This window comes from Salvia miltiorrhiza, chromosome 4 (assembly GCF_028751815.1).
Source record: "Salvia miltiorrhiza cultivar Shanhuang (shh) chromosome 4, IMPLAD_Smil_shh, whole genome shotgun sequence".
NCBI classification, from domain to species: domain Eukaryota; kingdom Viridiplantae; phylum Streptophyta; class Magnoliopsida; order Lamiales; family Lamiaceae; genus Salvia; species Salvia miltiorrhiza.
Genome location: NC_080390.1, coordinates 9,883,436 through 9,900,980, shown reverse-complemented (window position 1 = coordinate 9,900,980; position 17,545 = coordinate 9,883,436). Strand labels below are relative to the sequence as shown.

Here is a 17,545-nt window from a genome sequence, read left to right as displayed (position 1 = left end):
CGGCACATCGTCAAAATCGAGGACTGGCATCTCCCAGTGACATGCCTCAGCCCCCGCTTGCTCAACTCTGCCACGAGGCTCGACATCGGGCAGCTGATCCGAAGTGAAATTATGAGGCCTTGTCTGTCTCCAAGCTTCTAGTTCAAGCGTCACTGAATCCAATATCTTCCTACGTCGTATGTCCTCTTCTTCCTCATTCGAAGAGTCGGACTCGTCTTCCTCTTCCTGCGACGACGATTCGTCCCTACTATCATTGTGTGTCGGGATACTTCTTCCATCGTCCGTCTCGGCAGGCAACACAGTAGACCGTTGTGACTTATAATATCCCCGCTTTTGATTATGAGGAATCGCAGCTGCAGATTGTTTGCCCTTCTCAATCACGTACACAATGGGATATCTCTTTTGCTCGAAAACAGACGGTTCAAACCTGAATCAGCCTTCAAAGCCACTTTAATTTTTCTCCCTTCGTCGGTGGTCGATGTGTAGAAAAGTATATAAGTGGATCGACCATCCTCGTCTAATTGTTCGTGCACCTCCCGCATCAACTTCGAATGACAAAGCTCTTCCTTCAACATGTATACGACAACCTCATCGCCGCCTACATACTCGGCTCTGTCCCACTGACCACTATGTCGTATAACGACCTCTTCAAACGACATCTGCTTCAAAACGACAAAAATACGCAATCAAATACACTAAATACGAAATTGTGTACATAAAACCATACAAAATATATACAGAATTGCTAGAAATAACATAATAAACAATAAAAACCAAACCGTGTACAGGAAAAACCTTATCCGTGCACAACCGTGTACACAGCCGTGCACGAAAAAACCCTAGCCGTGCACGGACGAACACTAAGGGTGGTAAACTGATTTAATTTACTTATATAGTGTACTAGATGATATGATTAAGTCCAAAACATGTAATAAGTCATATATATAACATAAATATTGAAATAAACAACACAGAATCACGCCAAATCAAATCGTGCACAAATCAACCCAACCGTGCACGAAACCGTGCACGGTGGACTACACGTTTACAGTTTCATATGCTTAAAATCAATTTACTTAGTTCCAAACATTGTCAAAATAGTCCAGAAAATTGTTGACATGAATTAAACACATGTTGATGAAATCGTGCACAACCTTGTAATGTAGAACATAACCGTGTATTCTCGAAATTTAAATAAAATTGAATATTTCACATACCGTGTGTAATATAAGACTTGAGATGATGGTTTTTGAAATTTCCTAGCAACCGTATCTTGTTCGTGCTGTAGTTTGAAAGGTTTTCTTGCTTTCTTTTTTTTCGAACACACACTAAATGATAAGAATTTGTTTTTATACAAGAATTTTTGTCTTCATTAATTCCACAACAACTTCTCTTACATGTATTAAATGTGAGTAAATACAAGTTCCTTAACTTTTGGAAGTAGAGTGTAGCAGCAGCTTCGACGGGTTTAATATGAGAAATGGTTTTAATTCCACACATTTAATGGCACAAAGTTTCGATTTTGTCTTCCTATATCACTTTCCATTATTATTAATTTATAAATAAGTGGGTTTGAAACACAAAGTTTCGAAATTTAAATGGAATAAGTGGGTTTGAATTCCATATAAAATTATGAGCAATATATACGCATGAAATTTGGAGAGAGAATCAATTTTTATTTCATATTTTTAACTCATAAAAAAATTAAATGTCAACATCAACTACTTTTTTGATTAGTCATAAGGGTATATAAGTATTTTTACACTAAATGTGCTACAAAACTTATATTTTTATGGATGGTGATAAAAAAAACTTATTTCTTTTATCAAATGTGCCACAACAATGTATTCTCACAAAAAAATATATAGTGAAAAATTTATGATTTAAAATATGTCAAAAAAATTAAAATAATTGGAATGGAAATAAAAATAAAATGTTTAAACTCGTAATTCAAATGGAAAGGCGAAAACGGTAATTATGGCCATTTCATACCTCTTGTTCACTGATCCTTCAGCATTACCGGGCAAATCCACCTTCTCTCTCCCTCCATTTTGAAATTCAATAACCAAAAAAACAGAAAAAAGGGAAAAAAAACTAATCCTCCAAATTCCCCCAAAATCCTTAGAATTCAACCACATTGATTCGGATTCGGAAGGGCGGAGGCTCCCTCATTCTCTACCCGCCCAGAAATGGGGGATTTCAATTTGGCATTAGTGATCGTGGCCATAGTCGTTTGTGTTCTCGTCTTCATCGTCAATCTCTATCTCCTCGTCAATTACCAGCACCCAGATGACGCAAATCAGGCTTATCTCCCCAAATTCGTCGTCGTTTTGGGCCTCTCCATCGCCGCCATCTCCATTCTCATGCTCCCGGCCGACGTCGCCAACCGGCAGGCCTGCCGCCACTCCATTTACAACGGCGCTTGCACTCTCACGCTGCCGATGAAGGAATTGTGGCTCGCTGTTTACATTGTCGATGCCATCCTTGTTTTCTTCGTCATTCCGTTTGCGATGTTTTATTACGAAGGCGACCAGGACAAGTAACTTTGTAGTTCATATTAATTATTTATTGATCTCTTTTTTTCTTTTTTCTTTCTGTACATTCGTGAATGGATGTGGCTGTTGTTGCTCTTGGGTTTCCAGAACGGTGTTGAAGAGGATGAAAAGCTCCTTGATGTGGGTGATTTCGACAGCTGTTATTTGTGCTCTCCTTTTGGGAATTTTATACGGTAAGCTTCTTTTTTTTTCCTTGAAAAAAAATGAGCATGCCTTGTTCATTCGGGCGAGTTTACTGCTTTGAGCTTGACTATGTTGTGCGATTGTATTTTGCTACTTTGTGATTTGGAAGCCTGAGTTTGTTTCCTTAATGATATAGTTATGTAATGCCCATTGCAATCACGTTATATTACTTATAAACCATCTTGGTTATTTGATGGATGTATTAATTTCCAATTAGGATATTGGATTGAGAATATGAAAATCTGGCAAGCAGAACCTAAGCTTTTGTACAAGTTTTAATTGGTTATGTCCTAGGGTATCTTGGTTAAAATTTTCGATTGATTTTATCTTAGGTGTTTTGGGTAAGGTGGATTTTACTGTTAGGCACCTTTCCTCATCCACACAAGCCTTCCCATCATCATGGGACTTCTCCAGTGGTCAACAATGTGTTGGTACTGGTGCTAGACAGGTAGGCAAAATATAAATTGTTTGAATTGCTTGTTGGATTTTCTTTACGACATTTATGGTTCCCATTTTCAGTGCTCAGCATATTCTGCCAATGCTGCATCTGAGACGATATGGACCATGCGCACTACCTTCCCGGAATATATTGTTGCTCTTGCTACAATTGCTGGATCTGTGCTTTTTACTGTATGGTCCTCTATGAAAACTTCACTACAAATCTAATTTGCATGCAATTTTTCAACCTTTTTGCTTAAGTTTTCTGCATGCTCCAATCTCTAGATTTTTGGTGGCGTCGGCATAGCTTGTCTCCCACTGGGATTGATAACTGCATTTATCCGCCGACCAAAAGCGGTTATCACACGCTCACAGTATATCAAGGTATTTATGCTTCTTTGTTTTATTATCCTTTTTTTAAATGGACCTGATAGTACAAATTGTGTCTTTTTCCAAATGAATTGTGTACACACAATTTAAATTAGGAAGCAACTGAACTGGCGAAAAGGGCTAGAGAACTAAAAAAAGCAGGTGATGGACTTCATCAAGAAGAAAGGAGTGGCAATAAGGGAAGGAGATGGCGTAAAAATGTGAAAAGTGTAGAAAAGGTCCTTTATTATACTCCTGCTCCTTTGTCTTTTGCAATTTAATCATTTGTCCCAAATCCCAATATATGGTATGGTATTGTTGTTGACCTCGCATATTTGATTAGACCCTGTTGTTGATGTGTATTCAACATCTTGTGCAATTATGATCTCTAATCAGGCTAGTTAGAAATACTCTCTTTTGCAATTATACATTCACATATGTTGGAATTTTTCTCCATGATCATTCTTCGCAGGAGCTACTTCTTCTGGAAGAAGATGTAAAGGCTTTGGAAGAGATGTATCCTCAAGGTGAACAGGTGACGCATGAGAACTGACTGGATATATATATAATTTGCTGTCCTTGTGCTAGTAGGACATTGCCACTATTTAAAGTAAATGTAATACTTTTCCCCTAATTTTTCAGGCTGAGGCAACCTGGGCTTTGACTATTCTTGGCTACCTTGCCAAACTGGTACTTGGAGTTTTAGGGTATGTTTTATTGTTTGGCATTGCCTCATGCCTTGACTTTTTATAACAATATTAAACAACTGGGTTACTTGAACAGGTTGATTGTTTCAGTGGCTTGGATTGCACATATAGTGATATATTTGCTAATTGACCCTCCTCTTTCAGCGTTTCTTAATGAGGTTTTCATTAAATTGGACGATATTTGGGGTAACTAGAAAACTTCTATTTTGTTTTTTTGGTTACCATTTAATGACGTGGTTACTCGAAAGCTACTTGTTTCTTTTGCTTCCAGGTCTTCTTGGAACTGTAGCATTTGCAGTTTTCTGCTTCTATCTCCTGATGTGTGTGATTGCTGGGGCAATGATGATTGGCTTGAAGCTGGTTTTCATTACAATTCATCCTATGAAGTGTGTATCTTTGTTGTGTTTCTTTATTTTATCATTGCTTCTACCTGGCATTAGATTATTGCCTGAAGCTAACCTTTGTTTACAGATGGGGAGCTACACTTATGAACTCTTTTCTTTTTAACGTGGGCCTCATTCTTCTGTGCTCAATCAGGTAATTTGGTCATTGGTCTTTTCCGTCTAATTGGTGATTATTTTTATTATTTGATGGGTAAACCTACAAGTAACAATAAATTTCTGGAACTTTTGAAGTAAATTATTTTCTATTTTTTGATAGTGTGATTCAGTTCTGTGCCACTGCATTTGGATATTATGCCCAAGCTACTGCAGCTCAAGAAATATTTGGCCATACGCTGCAATCACTTCGTGGGATCAAATATTTGTACAAGTCAGTTAAACTTTTACTTCATCTGTGTTCAATGAAATTTGGCTTTTAAAATTGTGGTTACTAGAAATGCTTCTGTTGTTGCAGGTATAATGTGTTCCAAATCGGGTTCATTGTTCTAGCAGTGCTCACATTTGCATACTATGCAGCTTTTGTAAGTTCCCCTAATCTCTTACCGTGCTTTGTTATTCTTATTTCATATCTGCGTTGAGCTCAGAGCCGCTATGTGCAATGCAACTTCCAGGGATGGAGGAGAAAAAAACCTAGTGGCAGATTCCAACTTTCTACATGAACATGTTACTGCAGACAACTTTAACACTGAAATATGGTGGACGACTCGAATTTTAACTTTGTAGAGTGATTATCATTATTCTTGTAAAAAGATCTCAGATGCATCTGCTGGGCTCTTGCTCTGGTGTCTGGAGGAAAGATTATAACCTTTGGCAACTAATCACGTTCCAGCCATAAATCACCATTCTTTTAGGTGTTGCAGCTGATTCATTGCCTTCCCAGTTCCCACTTTGTTCTTGACCTGATGTATGTATCAGTTTGATTATGTTGTAAAAATCTGTTATCAGCTTGTGAGATTTGATGTACTAATTCAAGAACTACTATGATGTAACATGTCATCAATTAAAGTAACAATTTGTCTATGCATTGTGTTCATCAACTCTCACCAAGACAATTGTATTTTTTGTTCATTCTATAAGCTCCATAAACTAAACACAATGTATGGATTACAAATTGCAGTGGAAATACAACAGTTACAGAGAATCTCATATTATTAAGAATAGAAAATAGAAGCTGGGCACAGAGAGCTACATTTTGCCAGAATTTCAATTTTCCATCTAATTTGCATCTTGCATTTTGTGCTAAATGTCGAGCCACCCTCTTTGCCAAGAACATATATGGCCGCTCACATTTATAGTAGTTTTACCATCAGGGCCAACGACATAATGTGGCGAATCGTCGGGAAATTCAGATGGCATTTTCAACCAGTAGAGGCTTGGCTCCCAATCTACCCTTTTGAGCACCTTCAGTATTTCCTTCACCACTATTTGGGACCCTTCAGCTGACAAATGGATTCCATCTCTGCAAACACAACCCCAAAATGAGCCTTTTATGCAATAAATTTGACATGTTGGATGCTCAACATGATGGATTCCAGCAAAATGGTGTGCTTTTGTGAATATGATTCGAAATGCAATTTGGCAAGAGATGATACATAAATTCTTAGAGATTCCATAATATACTTACATGAAGCAAGAATTGGCCCAGTCATTTCTTTCTTGAATAGCAGTCCAAAGATTGATGGCCTCAACGTCCATTTCTTTGCATAACTCTACTAATTTTTCTGAATATATACCGCAGCCTTCATTGGTCCGCGCTTGATCATCTAATGCATTTCTGGATAACAGGGGGCAACAAGAATTAGGTAACAAGATCAAAAACTGCATCGGAGCTCTTTAAAACTACAGCTGTTGCAGTATTGTTACCCGAAAAGTTCACGAACTTTTGCTTCGTTGACGGGAGGAGAAGTAAGGCATATTATCCTTGTCTCGTCTGAAAGACTCTGGGATGAAGGTAGTCCAGAGACATATCAATAACTCATTCAATAAAAGAGAGACTTTCTTCAAATAATGCAAGGATATAAAACATATACGATCTAAATCTCTATTACATTCATCCTATGCTCAACACCCAACTGAATATTGAAAATCATTGATTTAAGAAACACACTGATCGTTTACTCTATACACATGCGTAAGCTGCAAATTTTGAACAATCACAACACAAAATAAGGTGGATCTGACCTTGATATGGGCTATCATCTTTTTCATGTTTTCGATGTATTCAGGAAGAGGAACATGAGCACCGAGGCCACTTGGGTGAGGTTTCGTTGCATCATTACCACCAAAATATAGTATAACCAAAGAAGGCTGAACAGCTTCGTCCTGAACTCAAAACGTCAATGGGAAGTATAGCTGTGAGTGGAAGTTTACAGAGCTGTATGACTATGAGTTAGTTGCGGTAGATATCAAATCGAATAATTTGATATTGCCAGCTACAAAATTCATATAACCAGATTCATTTTGCAGGCACTACCTTGGGGAAAACCTTGTCCAAGACTTCGAGAGCCATCCTCGTGTTCCAACCAGAGTATCCTCGTAGTAATACGTCCGCCTTCAATAATGTAGAAATAAGTAGTTGTTTACAACAAACTTGCAGGTAACTACGCGAGGTAATAGTTAGCTCAATCATGCCGGAGTTTGTGTGTTATGCCTTGAGATCCACACACAGAAGGAACTAGTTTCCCTAAGCTGAAGATTGACTGATTATTGATCTCTTAAAAGCGTGCAAGATGCATATAATTCGGAAGATTCTAATTTGAACTATAACACTTGCATCAATCAGAGAACATGTCAATACCATCTTTCATGCAAGTTTCATTTAAGTGTGCCATCTTTCCCTTTAAGATAATCGACTTAGAGTTAAGATAGCAAATCTCTCTCTCTCTCTCTCTGCATTTAAGGATGTAAGAAACTCTAATGCTGGAGAATTTGATTAGCTAACTCGCGAAGTAATCGAGGCTTTTGATAGTTATAGATGAAGAAACCAATCTCTCTCCTTAAGAAACACAAAATCCTAAATTACGATGCATGATAGAGCTTACAATCTCAACATTTCACAATCATGACTAGAATTTACACCCAATCCAGGCCCTAAACTACCACAGCGATTTCAAACTCTAGATTCAACATAAAAACCAGAATACCACCACACGATTCACATATAAACAGCAAAAACAAAACAGAAAGCAGATTGAGAAACAAACGATTTGAATCTTGACAGAATACCTTTCGCGCGTAAAGGTCAGCAAAAATAGCACCCCAGCCTCCAACATTGTAGCTCATCTGAACAACGGATGATCCGAACAGCACGAACTGCGGCCGCCGCGTACCAACCATTTCTTCTTCTTCTTCTTCTTCTTCTTCTTCGTAAAATCTTAACCTTCTTCTGCAGCTTCAATTTCGCCAAATGAATTTAAAGGATTGTAAGCTTTTGAAGAAGTTGGAGAGGTTGAATGCTTGCCGGCAGTGGAATCATTTGGTGGAGTTGGTGGAAAGCTTATATTTAATCTTTAAATTTAGTTATAATCCCACTTTCTAAAAATCCAATTTTCTTTAATTAATGAATAATTATGTAACCACAAGTCCACAACTATTGTGAATATTCTTTTTATTTTTTAAATCTTTGACGTGTCAACCATATTCCCTTTTTGGTTATGGTTGCTTGGTCTTTCTTTACTCGATTCTCAAACTCTGTCTTAATATATTTAGTGACAATACATAGTAGTAGCATTTTTGATAAAATAAATAAGTTTTGTATCACACCCCATAAATAAATAAGTTTTGTAGCACATTTGACCTAAAGTACATAAGTACAAGTCAATAAAGTGAATGATAGTGACATATTACTTATTTTTGATTTAAAAATAACCAAATAAAATCAAAATTTGATTCTCTCTCTCTCTATTCACGTTAAAATTAAAACTGAGTAAGCAAACCATATCTTATGGCATTATGGCGTGAATTTATGTGATCAAAATCTGATTCTCTCTCTTTGATTTAAAAATAACCGAAATCACGTTAAAATGTGATTTAAAAATAAGCAAAATCTGATTCTCTCTCTCTCTATTCACGTTTATGGCGTGATTTTATGTGATATTATGGTTGTTGGGTGCATTTACACCAACTCAAACACTTGTTAAGGAAACAACCTTAAATTCACGAAATTAAATGCTCCGTACACGGCTGCTGTGGGTAGTTAATGAAGGATACCAACCAAATGTTCATTCATCAGACATTTGAACAAGAAAGAAGAAGAAAATCCTCTCAATACACATACACGACTCATACACGGTTGCTCAAAAATTCAAAAAAAAATCATCTAAAGGCTTGTATTACATAAGGTATGTGAAATACATATTTTTTTTTAATTTTCGGCTGTACACGGTTGGTGTTCTAGAGTACACGGTTGTACACGGTTTGAGTTTTAGTGATTTTTTGTTGTTTATTTCAATAATTATGTTATATATATGACTTATTACATGTTTTGGACTAAAAAACGGCATAAAAAAACACTTTGTACGCAAATTACCTTATTTTTGAACCCTTAGTGTTCTGATGTACACGGTTAGGGTTTCTGTGTACACGGTTGTGTACACGGTTGTACACGGTGGTCGAATTTGCTGTACACGGTTGGGTTGAATATGATTTTGAGGTTATTTTTAGCATGTTTGTATATTCAGTTGATGTATTGGGGTACACGGTTTCCTGTTTGTGTATTTAAATGTTGTATTTTTGTCGTTTTGAAGCAGATGTCGTTTCAAGCAATCGTTATACGGCACAGTGGTCAGTGGAAATTAACCGAGTATGAAGGAGGCGATGAGGTTGTCGTGTACATGTCTAAGGAAGACCTTTGTCATGCGAAGTTGATGCAAGAGGTGCACGATCAATTAAACGAGGATGGTCGATCCACTTATATGCTTTTCTATACATCGACCACGGACGAAGGGCGAAGAATAAAAGTGGCTTTGAAGACTGATTCGGATTTGAACCGACTGATTTCCGAGCATAAGAAATATCCCGTTGTTTACGTGATCGAGAAGGGCAAACAATCTGCGGCTCCGGTTCCTCAGACTCAAGAGCGGGTATATTATGAGGGACATCGGTCTACTGTGTTTCCTATCGAGACGGACGTTGGAAGAAGTATCCCTACACACGATGATAGTAGGGACGATTCATCGTCGCAGGAGGAGGAAGACGAGTCCGAGTCTTCGGATGAGGAAGAAGAGGCGATACGACGCAGAGAGATATTGGATTCAGTGTCGACTGAACAGGAAGCGTGGAGACAGACAGGGCCTCAGAATTTCACATCGGATGATTAGCCCGATGTCGAGCCTCGTGTTGGAGTTCAGCAGCTTGAGGCACGTGACTGGGGGATTCCAGTCCTCGATTTTGATGATGCGCCGGCATTAGGTTGGGAGGATTCTAACGTATTGGAGAGCGGGATATTATCAGTGGGGGCTCTATTCCGGTCGAAGGATGATTTGGCAATCGCTGTTGGCCTGTACCATATGGAGAATCACGTGGAGTACGTCGTGCATCGTTCCAGTACGACCCGTTTGTGGTTTGTTTGCAAGCATGGCAACGGTTGTCCGTTCATGCTGCGAGCCGTTCAGAGTGCATCGATCTGGAGAGTGATCAAGGTGGTGATGGATCATACCTGCCACACGGATTTGAATCGCACTGCCCCGAGACAGATTCCGGCGAGGGTTGTTGGAAGATATTTTACACGGAAATTGGTAGACGAGGGGGTCGTTTTGAAGCCGAAGGAGATGATTTCAGAGATGCAGCGCTTATTCGGTATTGAGATCAATTACAGCTTCGCTCTCCGTGCAAGAAACATCGCGATTGAGATGACGTATGGTGATTTTGGGAACTCGTATCAGATGCTCCCATCGTATTTGTATATGCTGAGAATGAGTAATCCCGGCACATTATACGACCTTGAGATGAAGGACGATGGCAAGTTTCATCATATGTTTGTTGCACTTGGACAGAGCGTGGCTGCCTTTGAGAAGGGTTACTTGAGGCCGGTCATCGTCGTAGACGGGACCCATCTGAAGGGAAGGAACGGCGGCATTTTGTTCGTCGCTGTTACAAAGGATGGGAACGAAGCAATATTTCCTCTCGCAGTTGGGCTTGGTCCTATCGAGAACGACGAGTCTTGGACTTGGTTCTTCCACCGACTGCGGACTTGCTTTGGTCAGCCGGATGATCTCTTGATTGTGTCTGATCAGCACAAGAGCATCAGAAATGCTGTGGAGTGTGTCTACCCGAACGTCCCTCACGGGTTGTGCTATTACCATATCCAGAAGAATCTCGCGCATTATGGGCAGCATGTAGCTGCAGTCTTCAAAGCAGCGGCATATTCCTATCGATCAGACGACTTTCAAAGGAATTTTTCTGCGCTTCAAGTACTGAAAGTCAACGCGCACACACGCCTCGACACTATTGGTGTGGAGAGATGGGCCAGGTCCAAGTGCCCTGTACGACGCACGAGCTTCATGACGTCGAATGCTGCCGAGACGATGAACAGTAGACTGTTGTGGGCACGACGCCTCCCGGTTGCTTCATTGATCGAGACCTATCGAGCCATTATGGAGAAATGGTTCGATAGGCGACGCATCACGGCTGCATCGAGGTCACATGAGTTGACTGAGGTAGTAGAGGGAAAGTTGCATGTGGCTGTCGAAGCGGGTCGACAATTGGCCGTTCGAGGGACGACGACGCACATGTTTAGTATTGAGGATGATCATGCATTCTACATTGTCGATCTCGAGAATCGGACTTGTAGTTGTGCTCAGTTCGACCTGGATGACATTCCGTGTCGTCATGCTTGTGCCGCTATTAGGTACCTCATTTATTACAAATTTTGCATATTGAATTAATTTTTTGTAAATTTATCTTTTGATCTTTGCATTTTATTAGGCGTGCAGGACTGCAAGTCACGGATTTTGTTGGAGGATATTTCAAACAATCCGTGCTGTTGGCCACATATATGGAGCGTATTGTTCCCGTTCCACATCCTACGTATTGAAATGTGCCCGATGAGATATCAGCCTATGTTGTGAAACCCCCGGATATCACGGTCCATGCGGGACGACCGAAGTTGAGTAGGGCTCGTTCAGCAGTTGAGGGTCCTTCTAATTCGGGTCCTCCTAATTCGGGTACTCCTAATTCTCGACCTCAAGTATGCTCACGTTGCAAGGGTGGAGGTCACAATGCCCGGAGATGCAAAGCGCAAGTGGGACCATTGGACTTGAACGTGCCGGTGGAAGGTGTCGAGCAACCACCCGATGCACGAAGGCGGCGAAAGAAGAAATGCGGCATTTGTAGGAGTGGAACACACACTAGGAATGCATGTCCTCAAAATGTTGGGTCGTGAGTGATTTTGAATCTTTGATCTTCAAAATAATTGTTGGAATGTTGTTGGATGTTTACTTGTTGTTTGGGGTCTGATTTTGTTGTTGGTATTTGTTGAACTTGCTTTAAAATTTGAAAAACAGGGGTTTTGGGGGTGAACAAGGGCTGAATGAGCTCTGTACACGGTTAGACCCTAACCGTGTACAGTTTCACGAAACCGTGCACGCAACCGTGCACGGAAGAACTCACAACCGTGTACGGTTACACGGTTAGGGTCTGTCCGTGTGCGGTACACGGTTCCGAGTTCTTCCGTGCACGGTTTCGTGCACGGTTTCGAGCCACGGTACACGGTTAGGGCCTAACCGTGTACAGAGCCCAGGGAGCCCTTATTCACCCCAAAAACACCAACAAAATGATCAAATCAATGACAATTACAAAATGATAATCAAATCAATGACAAAATGATAATCAAATCAAAGCAGCGGGAATTGGGGTACACAATTCCCATATCCTAACAGCTACCATGTAGCGATATTTTTCTACATCCCTATTGGTTCTCATCCGTTCCCGTTTCGGTTTTCCACATATCAGACGATCTAAGTAAGCACATGCATACACACCACAACTAATGCTGTCCTGTTGCATAAATTGCTGGTTGTGGGGCATCATCACAAACGCCATCTCTGCATCAGCAGCATGGACAAACCTGTTGGGATTGTTATCCCAATACCCCACAGTGTGCAACAATCTAGGCATCAAACGAGTTATGCACCTCATTGAAGCTTGTCGACGTTGTGTGATCCCTTCAACATGTGACAGAGAATCATACACTCGAACCTCCCATCGTTCGATAGAAATGACCACAGTGCACCAATGACTCGCGTTGACATTGCAAATAGTAAGAATCTGCATTGATAGTGATGATTCGATAAAAACTTAGAAACTAAACCCCATTGATAGTAATGTCGCATTGCCCTTAAGAATTACTAAGCTTACCTCATTAGCCTCCAACCAATGCCACGTATGATCTGCATCAGTGCCCTGGAACATTGTGATGAGATTGTAGGGCACATTCCAATGTGTGTATGCATCTCGCTGTGGCCGATGATTCCCCTGGGGATCCTCTGGATGCAGCTTACCATACTCTCTGTATAGGGTATCCTGAACAGGAATAATTGAGATGATGAATGTAACAATATATTGGAAGCCTCAAAATAAATCAAAGTCACATTAAACTTACATATAAATCGGTTGCAGCCACTGGAGTTCTAACTCGACTAATACCCGGCTGGAGTTGAGTCCGAGCCCGATGCACTATATATTCCTGGTTGACTCTGATCCTTCGATTTTGCTTCAAAATCCAGAGGTCTATAATCTGCATCCAAAATAATATGACTTCGTTAGTAACACAACGCATATTAAACAATACAATATTACGAATATATTATACCTCAGCATCGAACTCAGCCCGACGATCCAAAATACGCCCAAAAAAGCCCTGGGTCATCATATATCCAGTCTCCACTACAGCAACACATGCATCGTCGCCCATCTCTCTAAATTTGCGGAAAGCAACCTTCTTTGCCGTAGGAGTGTTAAGTGGGCCATCGGTCACATACGGACTCTGTAGAAGAGCAGACGGCTTAATCGGGCGTCGTGGCCGCCCTACATCCTGGGCCTCTTCCTCGTCAGTAGTCCAGCTGAACTGGACATCGTCATCTCCCTCTCCATGCATAGGCGTCACTGGACTCCGCTGACGAGCTGACCTCTCACTGTGACGTGAGGCAGATCGCCTCAAAGATGTCTGCCTCTCACCATGATGTGAGGCTGATCGCCTCATAGATGCCTCCCTCTCACTGTGACGTGAGGCAGATCGCCGCTGACTCGCATGGGGTGGATCATCTCCATGCTGTGATTGACTGTGACCCCGATGCTGCCGATCCAGGTCTCCAACTGAGTGCCTATGGCTCACATGAGGCGGATCCTCATGACCCCGATGCCCAGGACTAGGAATGTGAGATGTAGACCGTCTGTGACTGGGTCTCGACTGGTCCAACTCCTCACTCCCGTGTCTATGACGACTGGCATGGCTGGATGATGATCTATGCTTCCTCGAAGAAGATCGCCCACCGAATATATCCTTCACAGCGGCCACGACCTTCCGTGTAATTTTGGCAACCAGTCCATGCTCGGAGTCGTCGTCTACAATCGCCCGCCGCACCTCAGGGATCACGGTCCGGATCTGCTCCCGTGTCACGCTCTCAGTGACACGGGCAATCAAGTCCTCATCACGTCGCCTCCAATAATCAGTATCTGGATCTGCTCGAGGCACTGAATCATCGAACTCCTGCGGCCTGGGCCGCTTCGATGGGCTACCAGTCGGATCAACATACGTTTGTCTATGCCGCTCAACATGGACAGGCTGCTTCTCACGAGCCCTCTCTGCTCGTGAGCTACTCCTCGGGACAGGGACAGGCTGCTTCTCACGAGTCCTCTCTGCTCGTGAGATACTCCTCTGCACAGGGGGAGGCCTAACAGGAGGAGGCGGCTCCGGTACAACTGGCTCTGTCAAGCCGGCATATTTCCCTCCAGGATGGTATCGTACAGAAAAAGGCTCTGGATGCCTCAGGGTCTGCAAATACCATGAATCATTCTCCTCCTCGACCGGTTCGAGTGTCCGGTGACACTCGGCCTGCACAAAGATGAATCGATTATTCGTTAATCATAACATAATAAAAGGATTGAAACTGTAAAAAACAACAATAATTACCTCATGAGCATTAAAAAAGTGGGTGAAGTCAGAAGCCGACTTCCAAGTCGTCCAGTTCACCAATCGTGGCATCTGCAACCTCGTGTCACGCATCCCACACGCGCGGCCCAACCTCGGAATGGCCTCGTACGACCAAATCTGTAATGCCCATATGGGCCCATAGAAGTGGTACGTCTTCCTATTACCGGTAATCTCGTTGGGATGCTTCTTCAACACACTCATCCCATGACACAAAATCTGGAATGAGTAAGAGCCCCACGGGAAGTCGGACCATTTCTGATCTTCCTCTACCAGTGCCCACACCCAATCGTGCACGTATTTATAATCCCGACAGAAGAGGAGATCATACGCCACGAGAATATTGGCCGCCTTCAAATAATCCTGGGCACTGTTGCCCAGACTGCGGTTAACGAACCGCTTCCGCAGATCCTTCACTTCCACCTTCTTGCCTTTCAAAACTCCGTGCCATAGACTCTGCTTCCCAACACGGTGATCCACATTAGGATCAAAACGCTGCGGGGATGGCCCGAAACACAACCCCGTCACCAGACAATACTCCACTGCGCCGAATCGAATGTCGTGTCCACCAACGTGGAACCACTTCTCCCACGGACCGAATGCTTCGTCATACAACTCCCGTGCAAGAAGATGGTGCAGTGCGGCATTCGCACTATCCTGCCTCTTCAACTGAAGTAAATGCCCAAACGGACCTTTCTTAAATTGTTCTAAACGCTGGTAGTGCGTCAGACAGGTCTCCACTTCCTTCAGTGTCGTGTCCTTTACATAGTGATTGATTCGTCCGGCATAACCTTGCATGCACGGACGTAACCAAGCATGCCTCGGAGGCTGCAATTAATTCAAAATGATGATCAGTATCAAAAAATATCAACCGTGTACAGATTCTAGACCAACCGTGTACAACTGTGTACGATTATAGACCAACCGTGTACAACCGTTTCAGACTATAGACCAACCGTGTACAACCGTGTACAATCGTGTACGGATGAACAAACCGTGTACGGTTGTACACGGTTAAATCTAGCACGAAAAATACATCTATACGTTGAAAATACATAATTAGGGCATATTAAATCATTTAATACTAATCGTGTAACATAAATACCTAATCGTGTACAACCGTGTACTGAAGAACCATACACGGTTGTACACGGTTGTTCAAATTACTTTCCAGATTCAAAATTTCGCAAATTACCAACATTATGCCATACATAAACACCTAATAATCAACTATTGTGCACAATTTAACAATACAAAACACATAAATTCAAATTTTAACAAATATATATAGTTCACGGTTACTTACCGGATTCGGCGTCGGGTATTTTTCCCTCCTCGATGTACTCGGGCGATGGCCTCGTTCTACAGGCTGTTCTTCCTCTCTGGAGTAGTCGGATTCAGTTTCACTCATTGTTAATTGAGAAGATAGAATAATTCACCAAGTTGTTTTTGCTCTATTATGGAGTACACGGCTACGATTTGTGTGGGGTTTCAAACCACACACGATTTGTTTGTAGAAAAGAGTGATAGGCGTGAAATTGGGTGAAATTTTGCTCTCAAATTAGATGAAATTTGAGCTTGTACAAGAGAGACACGGTATTGTTCCCTTGGAAATTCAGAGAGTTCGCAGATTTTGGAGTACACGGCTCTAGGGTTTGTCAAAATTTTGATTTCGTGTACAAAGAGAGAGAGAGAGAGACAATATAGGACAAAACTGATTTTGATAGAAGATTCTAAATTTGACCCACTTTTTCATTGGAAGTGTTGTTTGGCAGATTTTGTGGGGATGGGATGTGGACGTTTTTTTTAAATTTTATTTATTAGATATTGAGAGAGAAGTCATATATATATATATGTGGGGACCATTAGGGATATATTTGTACATTTACAAGAATGTGCTACTAAACTTATATTTTTATGGGGTGTGATACTTAACTTATTTATTTTATTCAAAGTGCTACATAAAAATCTCACCCATATATTTATAGCCTTTTCAAGTTGACCTTTTGAGGGTGAGAATTATATAAAAACTCTCGCCATTCCATTACAAAAATCCTAATTTCATAATGAAATATTTCATTATACTTCCTCGCTACATAATTTAAAGCTCTATTTATCTTTAAATTTTTATTCATAAATTAAAGCCTCATTCTACTTTTTATACTTTTTTATTCTCATTTTTTTCCTATATTTTACTATTCTTTGCCACTAATGAATCCACCTTAAAACACTTTCAGCACTTTTATATTCTATATTTACTACTCCCTCCGTCCCTGAAATAAGTTCCTCTTTTTCCATTTTGTGACGTCCCCCAAATAAGTTCCTCTTTCTTTTTTTTCCATTTTTGGACAACTACCCCACCACTAATAATACTTTATTTATTCTTACTTTTCACTTTTTCACCACTCCCAATACTAATTATAACACTTTTTCACCTTTTCACAACTTCCAATACTAATTATAACATATTTTTCTCCACTATTAATACACTTTATCACTTTTCCTTAAAATCCGTGTCGTCCCCAAAGAGGAACTTATTTTGGGGACTGAGGAAGTATAATTTATCACTAGTGGATCCACTCACAACACCTTTATCACTTTAGTCAACTAACTTCTATTTCACTCACAACACATTTTTCAACTTTCTTAGTTTTCGCGCCAACTACAAAGTGGGGCATTAAATTGTTGACAGAGGGAGTATATTATTTTTTGACAAATAAATAATAAAAAAATTAATTAATGAAC

The 17,545-nt window shown here is 40.9% G+C and overlaps 5 protein-coding genes across 7 annotated transcripts; 3 read left to right on the top strand and 2 right to left on the bottom strand.

Annotated features, from left to right (window-relative positions):
• The first annotated feature begins 1,987 nt into the window (after positions 1–1,987).
• LOC131022647 (LIMR family protein At5g01460) lies at positions 1,988–5,673 on the top strand. Of its 2 annotated transcripts, XM_057952164.1 has the most exons (14): positions 1,988–2,539; positions 2,643–2,728; positions 3,071–3,186; positions 3,258–3,368; positions 3,462–3,560; positions 3,662–3,784; positions 4,018–4,080; positions 4,188–4,252; positions 4,329–4,438; positions 4,524–4,638; positions 4,724–4,789; positions 4,913–5,023; positions 5,108–5,174; positions 5,265–5,673. In XM_057952164.1, exons 1-14 carry the CDS (start codon positions 2,190–2,192, stop codon positions 5,310–5,312), a joined length of 1,530 nt encoding a protein of 509 aa, XP_057808147.1. In that variant the 5' UTR covers positions 1,988–2,189; the 3' UTR covers positions 5,313–5,673. The 2 variants fall into 2 exon arrangements, with proteins under 2 accessions (XP_057808147.1, XP_057808145.1); XM_057952162.1 differs by having other exon boundaries at positions 5,108–5,673.
• Positions 5,654–8,303, bottom strand: LOC131022648 (GDSL esterase/lipase CPRD49-like). Of its 2 annotated transcripts, XM_057952166.1 has the most exons (7): positions 8,033–8,178; positions 7,879–7,997; positions 7,127–7,204; positions 6,835–6,975; positions 6,517–6,593; positions 6,278–6,427; positions 5,654–6,112 (listed from the first exon to the last, which is right to left on the bottom strand). In XM_057952166.1, the coding sequence occupies exons 2-7, from the start codon at positions 7,987–7,989 to the stop codon at positions 5,893–5,895; spliced, it is 777 nt and encodes a 258-aa protein (XP_057808149.1). In that variant the 5' UTR covers positions 7,990–7,997; positions 8,033–8,178; the 3' UTR covers positions 5,654–5,892. The 2 variants fall into 2 exon arrangements, with proteins under 2 accessions (XP_057808149.1, XP_057808148.1); XM_057952165.1 differs by having other exon boundaries at positions 7,879–8,303.
• A 175-nt stretch (positions 8,304–8,478) lies between these two features.
• LOC131022646 (uncharacterized) lies at positions 8,479–10,191 on the top strand. Its single transcript, XM_057952161.1, has 2 exons — positions 8,479–8,993; positions 9,402–10,191. Exon 2 carries the CDS (start codon positions 9,402–9,404, stop codon positions 9,969–9,971), a length of 570 nt encoding a protein of 189 aa, XP_057808144.1. The 5' UTR covers positions 8,479–8,993; the 3' UTR covers positions 9,972–10,191.
• LOC131022971 (uncharacterized) lies at positions 10,161–11,266 on the top strand. Its single transcript, XM_057952510.1, has 2 exons — positions 10,161–11,135; positions 11,189–11,266. Exons 1-2 carry the CDS (start codon positions 10,161–10,163, stop codon positions 11,264–11,266), a joined length of 1,053 nt encoding a protein of 350 aa, XP_057808493.1.
• A 1,208-nt stretch (positions 11,267–12,474) lies between these two features.
• LOC131022970 (uncharacterized) lies at positions 12,475–16,347 on the bottom strand. The gene is made up of 6 exons (XM_057952509.1): positions 16,107–16,347; positions 14,783–15,628; positions 13,463–14,704; positions 13,253–13,387; positions 13,009–13,173; positions 12,475–12,918 (listed from the first exon to the last, which is right to left on the bottom strand). The coding sequence occupies exons 1-6, from the start codon at positions 16,209–16,211 to the stop codon at positions 12,481–12,483; spliced, it is 2,931 nt and encodes a 976-aa protein (XP_057808492.1). The 5' UTR covers positions 16,212–16,347; the 3' UTR covers positions 12,475–12,480.
• Between the last annotated feature and the right edge of the window lie 1,198 nt (positions 16,348–17,545).